General features: G+C 57.7%; 1 protein-coding gene across 1 annotated transcript in view; it reads right to left on the reverse strand.

Annotated features, from left to right (window-relative positions):
- Positions 1 to 1876: 1876 nt before the first annotated feature.
- The window catches only part of LOC107307280 (cytochrome P450 4F22-like), a 20620-nt gene continuing 5999 nt past the window's right edge, over positions 1877 to 16497 (reverse strand). Inside the window, exons 2-11 of the mRNA XM_015850775.2 lie at positions 16279 to 16450; positions 14499 to 14626; positions 10748 to 10878; positions 8576 to 8843; positions 7695 to 7761; positions 7495 to 7624; positions 7288 to 7421; positions 7144 to 7208; positions 4440 to 4522; positions 1877 to 2129 (exon numbers count right to left, since the gene is read on the reverse strand). Of these exons, the coding sequence (XP_015706261.1) occupies positions 1964 to 2129; positions 4440 to 4522; positions 7144 to 7208; positions 7288 to 7421; positions 7495 to 7624; positions 7695 to 7761; positions 8576 to 8843; positions 10748 to 10878; positions 14499 to 14626; positions 16279 to 16450 (1344 nt within the window). The 3' untranslated portion in view covers positions 1877 to 1963. The remainder of the gene's footprint in view (positions 2130 to 4439; positions 4523 to 7143; positions 7209 to 7287; positions 7422 to 7494; positions 7625 to 7694; positions 7762 to 8575; positions 8844 to 10747; positions 10879 to 14498; positions 14627 to 16278; positions 16451 to 16497) is intronic.

Raw genomic sequence — 16497 nt, forward strand, 5'->3', positions numbered from 1 at the left:
ATACCCCCGTTCACCTGCACGGTGACCACGACGATCTTGGCCATTTGCAGTCCGAGCTTTACGGGCCTCCTGCCCCGCGCCCGGTATTTATCGCACGGACTCATGAAGAAATACTTCAATCTCCGTCTCAGTTCTTCCTCCTCCTCCTCCCCCGGTGTCTCCGTGGCTCCATAACCCGGTGTCCGGCTCAGCAGCCGCTCGGTCTCTGCATAGAACGACTCGCTCAGGTCCCGCTCCGTCCCGCTCCCCGCCATTACAACCGCGGCCTGCACTCACCGCACGGAGCCGCCATGACACCTCCTCGGCGCGGCTACATCCGGCCTCCCGACATCACGTGACAGGAAGCCACCGCGCCGCCATTTTGGACGCGCCCATTGAGCCGTCAGCTCGGCCAATCGCTGCTGAGTATGACAAATAGCCCCGCCCACTGGTTGCTATGATACCACGGTCCCGCCCATTGGTTGCTTTGATACCGTGGCCCCGCCCACTCGTTGCTATGATACCGTGTCCCCTCCCATTGGTTGCTATGATACTGTAGCCCCGCCCACTCGTTGCTATGACACCGTGCCCCCTCCCATTGGTTGCTATGATACCGTGGCCCCTCCCATTGGTTGCTATGATACCGTGGCCACTCCCATTGGTTGCTATGATACCGTGGCCCCGCCCACTTGTTGCTGTGACACCGTGGCCCCTCCCATTGGTTGCTATGATGCCGTGGCCCCGCCCATTGGTTGCTATGACACCATAGCCCCGCCCACTCGTTGCTATGACACCATGGCCCCGCCCACTCGTTGCTATGATACCGTGGCCCCGCCCACTCGTTGCTATGATACCGCAACCAATACCAATATGGCCACCATGACACATCCCAATATGGCCGCCATGACACATCCCAATATGGCCGCCATGACACATCCCAACATGGCCGCCATGACACATCCCAATATGGCCGCCATGACACATCCCAATATGGCCGCCATGACACATCCCAACATGGCCGCCATGACACATCCCATCATGGCCACCATGACACATCCCAACATGGCTGCCATGACACCACACCAATATGGCCACCATGACACATCCCAACATGGCCGCCATGACACATCCCCAACATGGCCGCCATGACACCATCCCAACATGGCTGCCATGACACATCCCAACATGGCCGCCATGACACATCCCAACATGGCCACCATGACACATCCCAACATGGCCGCCATGACACATCCCAATATGTCCACCATGATACATCCCACCATGGCCGCCATGACACATCCCAACATGGCCGGCATGACACATCCCAATATGGCTGCCATGACACATCCCAACATGGCCGCCATGACACATCCCAATATGGCTGCCATGACACATCCCAACATGGCCTCCATGACACATCCCAACATGGCCGGCATGACACATCCCATCATGGCCGCCATGACACATCCCAATATGGCCGCCATGACACATCCCAACATGGCCGGCATGACACATCCCAACATGGCCGGCATGACACATCCCATCATGGCCGCCATGACACATCCCAATATGGCTGCCATGACACTTCCCAACATGGCCGCCATGACACCATCCCAACATGGCCGCCATGACACCATCCCAACATGGCCGCCATGACACATCCCACCATGGCCGCCATGACACATCCCAACATGGCCGCCATGACACATCCCCAACATGGCCGCCATGACACATCCCAACATGGCCACCATGACACATCCCCAACATGGCCGCCATGACACATCCCAACATGGCCGCCATGACACATCCTAATATGGCCGCCATGACACATCCCAATATGGCCGCCATGACACATCCCAACATGGCCGCCATGACACACCCCAACATGGCCGCCATGACACATCCCCAACATGGCCGCCATGACACATCCCACCATGGCCGCCATTTATTACACAGGCCCATTCCACTCCCATCCCATCCTCCCTCACAGTGGCTGCAGCCGGACCCACATCCCGCCCTCAGCGCGCAGGATCAGCTCCGTGCTGCGTCTCACGGCCCTCGTTGGCTCCGGGCTGATGTTGAACCGAGCGATGGTGAGCGCGGCCACCACCTTCATCTCGGCCATGGCGAAGCTCTGCCCGATGCAGTTCCTGCAACAACCAGACATTGCGTTGCCCCATGGCCAACACGGGCCCATTGGCCCAACCACCCCATGGACACCATCACCACCCCATGGCCACCACCACCCTATAGCCAACACATCCCATGGTCAACCAGTCCATTATGAACCACCGACGACGCACCCCATGGCCACATTCACCCTCATTAGCACAACTTAACTACACATGGCCCACCATGGTCCCACTTGGCCCCCATCACACCCCATGGCCACCACCCCCTTATAGCCAACACATCCACCATGGCCAAGCACGAGTCCCATTGGCCCACCACCACCCCATGGCCCACCACCACCCCTTATAGCCAAACACATCCTATGGACACCACCACCCTATAGCCAAACACATCCCATGGCCAACCGGGTGCCATTTGGCCACCATCACCACCCCATGGCCATTATCACCTATAGCCAACACATCCCATGGCCACCATCACCACCCCCTATGGGGCCACATCACCACCCCATGCGCCCAGATCACCACCCTCTTAGCCAACACATTTCCATGGCCAATATTTGTCCAATTTGGCCCCACCACACCCCTGGCCACCCACCACCCTAGCCAACACGGTCCCATTGGCCCCACACCAACCCATGGCCCACTATCAACCCTATAGCAAACATGCGTCCCATTGGCCACCACACCACTACCCCATTGCACCGATCACCACCCCTGGCCAACATTACTCCCAATGGCCAACACGGTTCCCATTGGCCCACCACCCACCCCGATGGCCACCCATCACCACTTTCCCCATGGCCACCATCACCTATAGCCAACACATCCATGGCCAAACCTTAAGATGGTTCCCATATGGCCACCATCACCACCCCATGGCCACCACCACCCATAGGCCCACCACCACCCCTATAGCCAACATGGTCCCATTGGACCACCATCACCACCCCATGGCCACTATCACCCTATAGCCAACATACCCCATGGCCACCATGGTCCCATTGGCCACCATCACCACCCCATGGCCACTACCACCCTATAGCCAACACATCCCATGGCCAACATGGTCCCATTCCATGGCCACCACCACCCTATAGCCAACACATCCCATGGCCAACATGGTCCCATTGGCCCCACCACCACCCCATGGCCACCACCACCCTATAGCCAACACATCCCATGGCCACCACCACCCTATAGCCAACACATCCCATGGCCAACACGGTCCCATTGGCCACCACCACCACCCCATGGCCACCACAACCCCATGGTCAACGTACCCCATGAACAACATGGTCCCATTGGCCACACCACCACCCTATAGCCAACATACCCCATTGCCACCATCCTATTGGCCACAACCACCACCCTATAGCTGTCCCCATGGCCACCATCATCCCATTGGCCACTACCACGACCCTATGACCAACATACCCCATGGCCAACATGGTCCCATTGGCCACTACCACCACCCCATAGCTGTCCCCATAACCACCATCATCCCATTGGCCACCACCACAATCCCATTGTCAACGTGCCCCATGGCCACCATCATCCCATTGGCCACCATGGTCCCATTGGCCACCACCACCACCCTATGGCTGTTCCCATGGCTGCCGCTGTCCCATTGGGCACTACCACCACCCCATGGCCACCACCACCCCATGGTCAACATACCCCATGGTCACCATGGTCCCGTTGTCCATTACCCTGACCCTATGGCCAACATCCCCCATGGCCACCACCACCCCGTTGTCCCTTACCCCGACCCTATATCCATCTGTTCCCATGGCCACCATCACCCCATTGTCCATTACCCTGACCCTATGGCCATCATCCCCCATGGCCACCATCACCCCGTTGTCCCCTACCATGACCCTATGGCCAGCATCCCCTATGGCCACCATCACCCCATTGTCCACTACCATGACCCTATGTCCAACATCCCCCATGGCCACCATCACCCCATTGTCCCTTACCCCGACCCTATGTCCATCTGTTCCCATGGCCACCATCACCCCATTGTCCATTACCACAACCCTATGGCCAACATCCCCCATGGCCACCATCACCCCGTCGTCCACTACCCTGACCCTATATCCAGCTGTTCCCATGGCCACCATCACCCCGTCGTCCACTACCCTGACCCTATTCCATCTGTTCCCATGGCCACCATCACCCCATTATCCATTACCCCGACCCTATATCCATCTGTTCCCATGGCCATGCCCAATTCTATGTCCCCCATGTTGGCATCAAGGTGACACCCCCCCCTTGCGATGCTGGGGGTGGCACATGGGGTCACCGCGTCCCCCCGTGTCCTACCTGGGCCCAGCAGAGAAAGGAATGAAGGCCAATGGGGACCGTCCCTGGCTGTTCTCCTGGCTGAACCTCATTGGGTCGTACACCTGGGGGGACAAACAGAACATGGCGGATGTGGGCCTGGTGACGGGGCCGCCCCATAGCCACGTCATGGTGGGTGACGTGGGTCTGGTGATGGGGCCGCCCCATAGCCACGTCATGGTGGGTGACATGGGCCTGGTGACGGGGCCGCCCCATAGCCACGTCATGGTGGGTTACGTGGGCCTGGTAACGGGGTCGTCCCATAGCCACATCATGGCGGATCTATGGCTCTACCTGAAGCTCAGGACAGATATCCGGGTTGTGGTGGGTCCATTGGGCACTACCACCACCCCATGGTCACCACCACCCCATGGCCACCACCACCCCATGGTCACCACCACCCCATGGTCACCACCACCCCATAGCCACCACCACCCCATAGCCACCATGGTCCCATTGGCTACCACCACCACCCTATAGTTGTTCCCATGGCCACCATCCCATTGGCCACACCACCCTATGGCCAACTGTCCTGATGGGAATCATGGTTCCATTGGCCACTACCACCACCCCATGGCCACCACCACCCCATGGTCAACATTCCCCATAGCCACCATGGTCCCATTGGCCACACCACAATCCCATGGTCAACGTACCCCATGGCCAACATGGTCTCATTGGCCACCATGATCCCATTGGCCACCACCACCACCCTATAGCTGTCCCCATGTCCATCATCATCCCATTGGCCACTACCACCACCCCATGGCCACCACCATCCCATTGGCCACACCACCACCCTATAGCCAACATTCCCCATGGCCATGATCCCATTGGCCCCACCATAATCCCATGGTCAACGTACCCCATGGCCAACATGGTCTCATTGGCCACCACCACCACCCTATAGCTGTCCCCATGGCCACCACCATCCCATTGGCCACACCATGACCCTATAGCCAACATACCCCATGGCCACCACCATCCCATTGGCCACACCACCACCCTATAGCCAACATACCCCATGGCCACCACCATCCCATTGGCAACCACCACCCTATAGCCAACATACCCCATTGCCATGATCCCATTGGCCCCACCACAATCCCATGGTCAACATCCCCCATGGCCACCACAGTCCCATTGGCCACTACCACACCTTAGCCAACATACCCATGGCCACCATCCCATTGGCCACACCACAATCCCATGGCCAACATCCCCCATGGCCACCACCACCATCAATAGCCAACATACTCCATGGCCACCATATGGTCCCATTGGCCACCACCACATCCCTATAGCCAACATACCCCATTGCCATGATCCCATTGGCCACCACCCACAATCCCATGGGTCAAAATCCCCATTGGCCACTACCACCACCCTATAGCCAACATACCCCATGGCCACCATCCCATTGGCCACACCACAATCCCATGGCCAACATCCCCCATGGCCACCACCACCATCCAATAGCCAACATACTCCATGGCCACCATGGTCCCATTGGCCACCACCACATCCCTATAGCCAACATACCCCATAGCCACCATCATCCCATTGGCCACCACCATGACCCTATGGCCAACATACCCCATGGCCACCACCATCCCATTGGCCACACCACCACCCTATAGCCAACATACCCCGTTGCTACCATCCCATTGGCCACTACCACCACCCCATGGTCAACATACCCCATGGCCAACATGGTCTCATTGGCCACCATGATCCCATTGGCCACCACCACCACCCTATAGCTGTCCCCATGGCCACCACCGTCCCATTGGCCACTACCACCACCCTATAGCCAACATACCCCATTGCCACAACCCCATGGTCAACATACCCCATGGCCACGATCATCCCATTTGCCACTACCATGACCCTATGGCCAACATACCCCATGGCCACCACCATCCCATTGGCAACCACCACCACCCTATGGTCATCCCATCTCATTGGCCACACCACAATCCCATGGTCAACATACTCCATGGCCACCATGGTCCCATTGGCCACCACCACCACCCTACAGCCAACATACCCCATGGCCACCACCACCATCCTATAGCCAACACACCCCATGGTCACCATGATCCCATTGACCACCACCACCACCCTATAGCTGTCCCCATGTCCATCATCATCCCATTGGTCACTACCACCACCCTATAGCCAACATCCCCCATGGCCACCATCCCATTGTCCACCCCACAATCCCATGGTCAACATCCCCTATGGCCACCACGGTCCCATTGGCCACACCACCACCCTATAGCCAACACACCCCATGGCCATCATCCCATTGGCCCCACCACAATCCCATGGTCAACGTACCCCATGGCCAACATGGTCCCATTGGCCACACCACCACCCTATAGCCAACATACCCCATTACCACGATCCCATTGGCCCCACCACAATCCCATGGCCAACATCCCCCATGGTCACCACCACCATCCAATAGCCAACACACCCCATGGCCACCATGGTCCCATTGGCCACACCACCAACCTATAGCCAACATACCCCATTGCCACCATCCTATTGGCCACGACCACCACCCTATAGCCAACATACCCCATGGCCACCCTCATCCCATGACAAACAGACCATGGGTGACGTGGGCCCGGTGACAGGGCCACCCCATGGCCACGTCATGTTGGACCTACAGCTCTACCTGAGGCTCAGGCCAGATATCCGGGTTGTGGTGGGTCCCGTAGATGCTCATCAAGCAGATGACCCCTATCGGGATAGAAACGGCCTCATTATGGCCCAGAATTAATGGGGCCATTGGGGCCGTCGTGCCCCACATGAGCCGTACCTTTGGGGATGACCCTTCCATCGCGCATGGCCACGTCCTCGGTGCAGCGCCGCGACACGGCGGTGACGGGTGGGTGCAGGCGGAGGCTCTCCTTGATGCACATGGTGGTGAAGGGCAGGAGGGACAGATCCTCCCTACGGGGAAAGGGGCGGTAGAACCACAGCCCCCAAAATACATGGTAGGGGGTGACCCCGGGGGGTCTCTCACCATTCAATCTCCTCCACGTCCCGGCCCGTGAGGAGCTCGTGGATCTCTTGGCGGCATCGTTCCTGGTAGTGCGGGTGGTGGGCCAGGTTGTAGAGCAGCCACGTCAACCCGCTGGCCGTCGTGTCGTGCCCTAATGGGGCGTGGGGTGAGTGGAGGGGGGACATGATGGACCCCAGTGGGAGCTGGTGGCCTCTCCTCACCCTCGAACATGAAGGTATCGGCCTCGGCTGCGATGTCCTCGTCAGACAGAGCGTTGCCATCGTCATCCTGCAAGGGGGGCAACCAAAGGGTCTCCCCATGGCCAACACTCAACCCCCTCAAATATGGCTGCCAAGGGTCGTCCCATAGCCACCAGAATAGGGGCAATAGGGCCAACGCTCTACATAGCCTCAACCCTATGGCCAACCAGCTCCATCATCCCAACCCTATGGCCAATCATCTCCATAGCCTAAACCCTATGGCCAACCATCTCCATAATCCCAACCCTATGGCCAATCACCTCCATCATCCCAACCCTATGGCCAACCATCCCCATAGCCTCGACCCTATGGCCAACCATCTCCATCATCCCAACCCTATGGCCAATCACCTCCATAATCCCAACTCTATGGCCAATCACCTCCATAATCCCAACTCTATGGCCAACCATCTCCATAATCCCAACCCTATGGCCAATACAACCTCCATCATCCCAACCCTATGGCCAATCATCCCCATAACCCCAACCCTATGGCCAATCATCTCCATCATCCCAACTCTATGGCAAATCATCTCCATCAGCCCAACCTTATGGCCAACCATCTCCATAATCCCAACCCTATGGCCAACCAGCTCCACCATCCCAACCCTATGGCCAATACAACCTCCACCATCCCAAACCTATGGCCAACCAGCTCCATCATCCCAACCCTATGGCCAATCACCTCCATCATCCCAACCCTATGGCCAACCATCTCCACCATGCCAACCTTTCCATGCTCCCCATGATCTCCCATAGGCCAATACAACCTCCCCATGGTCACTACCCTACAACCACCCACCCCTACAACCCCCCACCCCCCAAGTCCCCCCCATGTCCCACCTTGGTGAGCAGCAGGAGGTCAATGAAGTCCATTCTCCGTCCCTGGCGTCCTTCCATCCATTCCTTATGGCCAAGGCCGTCGAGCTCTCGGCGCCGCGTCTGCACCACGTTGTTGGTGAAGCCGTGCACCGTGGCACACGCGCGTGCGAAGCGTCGGCCGTCGGCCGAGAGCCGGTAGAGCCACGAGTTGTAATGGAGGAGACGGTGCTGCCGCCGAGCAACCAGCGTGCTGAGCTCCAGGATGGATGCGATGTACTCATTGCGATGCCTAGGGGAAACAATGGTTATGGGGGAGGATGTGGGGCTGGGGGTATGTGGGGCTGGGGGTTATGGGGCAGGGGATGTGGGGCTGGGGGGATGTGGGGCTGGAGGGTTATGGGGCAGCGGATGTGGGGCTGGGGGGGTTATGGGCAGGGGATGTGGGTTATGGGGTGGGGATGTGGGGATGAGGGGGTTATGGGGTGGGGATGTGAGACTGGGGGGTTTATGGAGCAGGGGATGTGGGGCTGGGGGAGTTGGGGCAGGGGTTTTGGGGATGGGGGTTATGGGGGGGGGATGTGGGTTTGGGGGGGATGTGGGTTATGGGGTGGGGATGTGGGGCTGGGGGGTTATGGGGCAGGGGATGTGAGACTGGGGGGTTTATGGGGCAGGGGATGTGGGGCTGGGGTGTTATGGGCAGGGGATTGGGGCTGGGGGTGTTATGGGGCAGGGGATGTGGGGCTGGGGGGTTATGGGGGGGGGATGTGGGTTATGGGGGGATGTGGGTTATGGGGTGGGGATGTGGGCTGGGGTGGTTATGGGCAGGGGATGTGAGACTGGGGGGGTTATGGGGCAGGGGATGTGGGGCTGGGGGGGTTAGGGCAGGGGTTGTGTGGGGCTGGGGGGTTATGGGCAGGGGATGTGGGTTATGGGGTGGGATGTGGGGCTGGGGTGGTTATGGGGCAGGGGATGTGAGACTGGGGGGTTTAATGGGCAAGGGATGTGGGGCTGGGGGGTTATGGGGCGGGGATGTGGGGCTGGAGGGGTTATGGGGGGGATGTGGGTTATGGGGGGATGTGGGTTATGGGTGGGGATGTGGGGCTGGGGGGAGATGTGGTTATGAGGGAGATGTGGGGCTGGGGGGGTATGGTGGGGATGTGGGTTATGGGGGGATGTGGGTTATGGGGTGGGGATGTGGGGTGAGGGGATTATGGGGCAGGGAATGTGGGGCTTGGTGGGGTATGAAGGGGGGATGTGGGGCTGGAGGGTTATGAGGGGTTATGGGCTGGAGATATGGGGCTGGGGGGGTTATGGGGTGGTTATGGGGTGGGGATGTGGGGCTGGGTGGTTATGGGGTGGTTATGGGTGGTTATGAGGTGGTTATGGGGTGGTTATGAGGTGGTTATGGGATGGTTATGGAGTGGTTATGAGGTGGTTATGGGGTGGTTATGGGGTGGTTATGAGGTGGTTATGGGGTGGGGATGTGGAACTGGGTGGTTATGGGGTGGTTATGGGTGGTTATGGGGTGGTTATGAGGTGGTTATGGGTGGTTTATGGGGGGTTTATGAGGTCGTTATGGTGGTTATGGGCTGGTTATGGGGTGGTTATGGGGTGGTTAATGGGTGGTTATGAGGTGGTTATGGGGTGGTTATGGGTGGTTATGGGTGGTTTGAGGTGGTTATGGGGCGGTTATGGGGCGGTTATGGGGCCGGTTATGGGGCGGTTTATGGGTGGTTATGAGGTGGTTATGGGGCGGTTATGGGGTGGTTATGAGGTGGTTATGGGGCGGTTATGGGTGGGTTATGGGGTGGTTTATAGGGTGGTTATGAGGTGGTTTGGGTGGTTATGGGGTTGATTGATGGGCGTTATGGCGTTATGGGGCGGTTATGGGGCGGTTATGGGTGTTATGAGGTGGTTATGGGCGGTTATGGGGTGGTTATGGGGTGGTTATGAGGTGGTTATGGGGGGGTTATGGGGTGGTTATGAGGTGGTTATGAGGTGGTTATGGGGTGGTTATGAGGTGGTTATGAGGTGGTTATGGGGCGGTTATGGGGCGGTTATGGGGTGGTTATGGGGTGGTTATGGGGTGGTTATGGGGTGGTTATGAGGTGGTTATGGGGTGGTTATGGGGTGGTTATGGGGCGGTTTATGGGGCGGTTATGGGGTGGTTATGGGTGGTTTATGGGGTCGCACTCACTCCTGGCAGTGCTGTCGTGGCTGAAGATACATTTCTGGAGGGTATCGAGGGTCAGCAGACTCAGATCCTCCTGCACGTTCCGTCCTATAGGTCCCGATGCTGACCCCAATGCAGCCCTCCACTTGGCCTGTGGGGCAGGGGATGGATGGGTCACTATGGGGCAGGGGATGGGTCTATGGGGCAGGGAATGGGTCTATGGGGCAGGAGATGGGTCACTATGGGGCAGAGGATGGGTCTATGGGGCAGGGGATGGATCTATGGGGCAGGGATGGTCACTATGGGGCAGGGATGGGTCTTATGGGCAGGGGATGGTCTATGGGGCAGGGATGGGTCTGTGGGGCAGGGGATGGGTCTATGGGGCAGGGGATGGGTCACTATGGGGCAGGGATGGGTCTATGGGCAGGGGATGGGTCTCTATGGGGCAGGGGGATGGTTCTATGGGGAGGGGATGGGTCTCTATGGGGGGGGATGGGTCACTATGGCAGGGATGTGTCTGTAGGGCAGGGGATGGTCTCTATGGGGCAGGGGTGGGTCTATGGGGCAGGGTGGTCCACTTGGGGCAGGGATGGGTCCTTATGTGGCAGGGATGGGTCACTTGGGGCAGGGGATGGGTCTAATGGGGCAGGGGATGTATGGGTCACTATGGGGCAGGTGATGGGTCACTATTGGGCAGGGATGGGTCTATGGGGCAGGGGATGGGTCTATGGGGCAGAGGATGGGTCACTATGGGGGCAGGAGATGGGTCTATGGGGCAGGGATGGGTCACTATGGGGCAGGGGATGAGGGTCTACGGGACAGGGGGATGGGTTCTGGGGCAGGGGAATGGGTCAGTGCAGCCCTCCACTTGGTCTAATGGGGCAGGGAACGGGTCAATATGGGGCAGGGGATGGGTCTATGGGGCAGGGGATGGTCTATGGGCAGGGGATGGGTCACTATGGGGCAGGGATGAGTCACTATGGGGCAGGGGATGGGTCCTTATGTGGCAGGGAGGGTCACTATGGGCAGGGGATGGGTCTCTTGGGGCAGGATGGGTCTATGGGAACAGGGGATGGGTCTATGGGGCAGGGGATGGGTCAGTGCAGCCCTCCACTTGGTTAATGGGCAGGAATGGGTCATTTGGATAGGAGATGTTCTATGGGGCAGGGGATGGGTCACTATGGGGCAGGGGATGGGTCACTATGGGGCAGGGGATGGGTCTATGGGGCAGGGATGGGTCAGTGCAACCCTCCTATTGGTCTATGGGGCAGGGAATGGGTCACTATGGGACAGGGAGATGTGTCTATGGGGAAGGTCTTTATGGGGCAGGGGATGGGCACTATGGGGCAGGGGGATGGGTCTATGGGGCAGGGGAATGTATGGGTAACTATGGGGCAGGGATGGGTCTATTGGGGCAGGGATGTGTGTGGGGCAGGAATGGGTCTATGGGCAGGAGATGGATGCACTATGGGGCCAGGGGATGGGTCTATGTGGGGCAGGGGATGTATGGGTCACTATGGGGCAGGGGATGGGTCTATGGGGCAGGGGATGGGTCACTATGGGGCAGGGATGGGTCACTATGGGGCAGGGGATGGGTCCTTATGTGGCAGGGATGGGTCACTATGTGGCAGGGATGGGTCTATGGGGCAGGGATGGGTCACTATGGGGCAGGGGATGTGTCTGTGGGGCAGGGGATGGGTCAGTGCAGCCCCCCACTTGGTCTATGGGGCAGGGGGATGTCAGGGGTGCAAGGGTTGGGTAGGGGGTCTGGGATTGTGGGTCTGGGTCAGGAACTGGGGTTTCTATGGGGCTGTGGGTCAGGAACTGGGGCCTGGAGCTGGAATTTGGGTCAGGAACTGGGGTCTGGGTGTGGGATGGGATCAGGAACTGGGATCTGGGTCAGGTTCTAGATCAGGAACTGGATCTGGATGGGGTCAGGAACTGGGATGTTTGGTGCACAATAGGGTCAGGAACTAGGAACTGGAGTCAGGATCTAGAACAGGATCTGGGTCAGGTTCTAGATCAGGTTCCATGTAATGTTCTGGGTCAGGATCTGGGTGGTCATGCTCTAGATCAGGATCTACGCCAGGTTCTAGATCAGCATCTGAGCCATGTTCTAGATCATTATCCGGTCATGTTCTAGATCACGATCTGGGTCATGTTCTAGATCAGGATCTTGGCCGGGTTCTAGATCAGGATCTTGGACACGTTTTAGATCAGGTTCTGGGTCAGGTTCTAGATCGGGTTCTGGGTCGTGTTCTAGATCAGGTTCTGGGTCAGGTTCTAGATTCGGATGTGTGTCAGGTTCCAGAACAGGATCTGGGTCGGGTTCTAGATCAGGTTTCCCCGGTCATGTTCTAGATCATGTTCGGGGTCAGGTTCTAGATCAGGTTCTGGTCCTGTTCTAGATCAGGTTCTGGGTCAGGACATGGGGGTCATGTTCCAGATCAGGATCTAGGTCAGGTTCTAGATCAGTATCTGGGCCATGTTCTACATCAGTATCCGATCTTGCTCTAGATCACGATGTGGGTCCTGTTCTAGATCAGTGTTTGGGTCATGTTCTAGATCAGGATCTTGGCCAGGTTCTAGGACTGGATCTGGGTCAGGTTCTAGATCACTTTTCCCAGGTCATGTTCTAGATCAGGTTCCGAGTCAGGTTCTGGGTCAGGTTCTAGATTCGGATCTGTGTTAGGTTCCAGAACAGGATCTGGGTCAGGTTCTAGATCATGTTCCGTGTAAGGTTCTGTGTCAGGTTCTAGATCGGGCTCTGGGTCAGAATATGGGGTCGTGTTCTAGATCAGGATCTAGGTCAGGATCTAGGTCAGTATTTGGGCCATGTTCTAGATCACTATCTGGGTCGTGTTCTAGATCACGATGTGGGTCCTATTCTAGATCAGTGTTTGGGTCATGTTCTAGATCAGGATCTTAGCCAGGTTCTAGAACTGGATCTGGGTCAGGATCTAGAACAGGATCTGGGTCATGTTCTAGGACTGGATCTGGGTCATGTTCTAGATCAGTTTTTCCAGGTCATGTTCTAGATCAGGTTCCGAGTAAGGTTCTGGGTCAGGTTCTAGATTCGAATCTGTGTTAGGTTCCAGAACATGATCTGGGTCAGGTTCTAGATCATGTTCCGTGTAAGGTTCTGGGTCAGGTTCTAGATCAGGTTCTGGGTCGGGATCTGGGGGGTCATGTTCTAGATCAGGATCTAGGTCAGGTTCTAGGTCATCATCTGGGCCGTGTTCTAGATCATTATCCGGTTGTGTTTCTAGGTCACGATCTGGGTCATGTTCTAGATCAGGATCTTGGCTGGGTTCTACATCAGGATCTAGATCAGGATCTGGGTCAGGTTCTAGGGCTGGATCTGGGTCATGTTCTAGATCATGTTCTGGTCAGGTTCTAGATCAGGATCTGGTCGTGTTCTAGATCAGGTTCTGGGTCAGGTTCTAGATTCAGATCTGGGTCAGGTTCCGGATCAGGTTCTGGTCAGGTTCTAGATCAGGTTCCGTGTAATGTTCTGGGTCAGGATATGGGTGGCCATGTTCTAGATCAGGATCTGGTCAGGTTCTAGATCAGTCTCTGAGCCATGTTCTAGATCATTATCCAGCCGTGTTCTAGATCACGATCTGGGTCATGTTCTAGATCAGGATCTTGGCTGGGTTCTAGATCATGATCTAGATCAGGATCTGGGTCAGGTTCTAGGGCTGGATCTGGGTCATGTTCTAGATCAGGTTCTGGGTCATGTTCTAGACCCGGTTCCGTCCCGTTGCTCACATGCAGGATGTTGGTGCAGCTGTTGAAGATGCCGACGTAGGATTTGAGGACGTCGAAGTGGAACGCGGGGGTCAGTAAGCGACGGTGCCGGACCCACTTCTCCCCATGGCTCAGCAGGAGCCCGTCACCTGCAGGGGGAACAGCAACGGCTATGGGGCAGTTATGGGGCACAGCAACAGCTATGGGGCAGCTATGGGGCACAGCAACGGCTATGGGGCAGCTATGGGGCACAGCAACGGCTATGGGGCACAGCAACAGCTATGGGGCACAGCAACAGCTATGGGGCACAGCAACAGCTATGGGGCAGCTATGGGGCACAGCAACGGCTATGGGGCAGCTATGGGGCACAGCAACGGCTATGGGGCAGCTATGGGGCACAGCTACAGCTATGGGGCACAGCAACTGCTATGGGGCAGCTATGGGGCACAGCAACGGCTATGGGGCACAGCAACAGCTATGGGGCACAGCAACGGCTATGGGGCACAGCAACAGCTATGGGGCAGCTATGGGGCACAGCAACTGCTATGGGGCAGCTATGGGGCACAGCAACGGCTATGGGGCACAGCAATGGCTATGGGGCAGCTATGGGGCACAGCAATGGCTATGGGGCACAGCAACTGCTATGGGGCAGCTATGGGGCACAGCAATGGCTATGGGGCACAGCAACTGCTATGGGGCACAGCAACAGCTATGGGGCACAGCTATGGGGCAGCTATGGGGCACAGCAACTGCTATGGGGCACAGCAACTGCTATGGGGCACAGCAACTGCTATGGGGCAGCTATGGGGCACAGCAACAGCTATGGGGCACAGCTACAGCTATGGGGCAGCTATGGGGCACAGCTACAGCTACGGGGCAGCTATGGGGCAGCTATGGGGCACAGCTACAGCTATTGGGCAGCTATGGGGCACAGCAACTGCTATGGGGCAGCTATGGGGCACAGCAATGGCTATGGGGCACAGCAACAGCTATGGGGCACAACTATAGCTATGGGGCACAGCAACAGCTATGGGGCACAACTATAGCTATGGGGCACAGCAACAGCTATGGGGCACAGCACCCTATGGGGCACAGCACCTTATGGGGCACAGCACCTTATGGGGCACAGCACCCTATGGGGCACAGCAACGGCTATGGGGCAGCTATGGGACACAGCAATGGCTATGGGGCACAGCAACAGCTATGGGGCACAGCTACAGCTATGGGGGACAGCTATGGGGCAGCTATGGGGCAGCTATGGGGCATAGCTACAGCTATTGGGCAGCTATGGGGCACAGCAACTGCTATGGGGCACAGCAATGGCTATGGGGCACAGCTACAACTATGGGGCAGCTATGGGGCACAGCAACGGCTATGGGGCAGCTATGGGACACAGCAATGGCTATGGGGCACAGCTACAGCTATGGGGCACAGCAACAGCTATGGGGCACAGCTACAGCTATTGGGCAGCTATGGGGCACAGCAACTGCTATAGGGCAGCTATGGGGCACAGCAACTGCTATGAGGCACAGCAACAGCTATGGGGCAGCTATGGGGCACAGCAATGGCTATGGGGCACAGCAACAGCTATGGGGCACACTCAGCTCCATCTATGGGGCAGCCATGGGGCACAGCTCCATCTATGGGGCACCCATGGGGCACTCAGCTCCATCTATGGGGCACACGCATCTCTATCTATGGGGCACAGCTCCATCTATNCAGCTCCATCTATGGGGCACACGCATCTCTATCTATGGGGCACAGCTCCATCTATGGGGCTGCCCCCCAAGTCCCCACTCACCCAGCCATGGCTTGAGGAACCCATAGAACAGTTTGTCCTTGGGGGCGATGGAGGCTGCAATGGAGGCCGCCGTGGGGTGGGGGTTTACTTGGGGGTCTGGGGACCCATGTGGACCCACAGCCCCTATAGGGGACACTATAGGGCGGCCATGGGGACCCCCCAATATCCCCCCCTATATCCCCTCAATGACCCCCAATGTCCCCCCAGTGTCCCCAATAT

This window comes from Coturnix japonica, unplaced genomic scaffold, assembly GCF_001577835.2.
Source record: "Coturnix japonica isolate 7356 unplaced genomic scaffold, Coturnix japonica 2.1 chrUnrandom530, whole genome shotgun sequence".
Taxonomy (NCBI): Eukaryota; Metazoa; Chordata; class Aves; order Galliformes; family Phasianidae; genus Coturnix; species Coturnix japonica.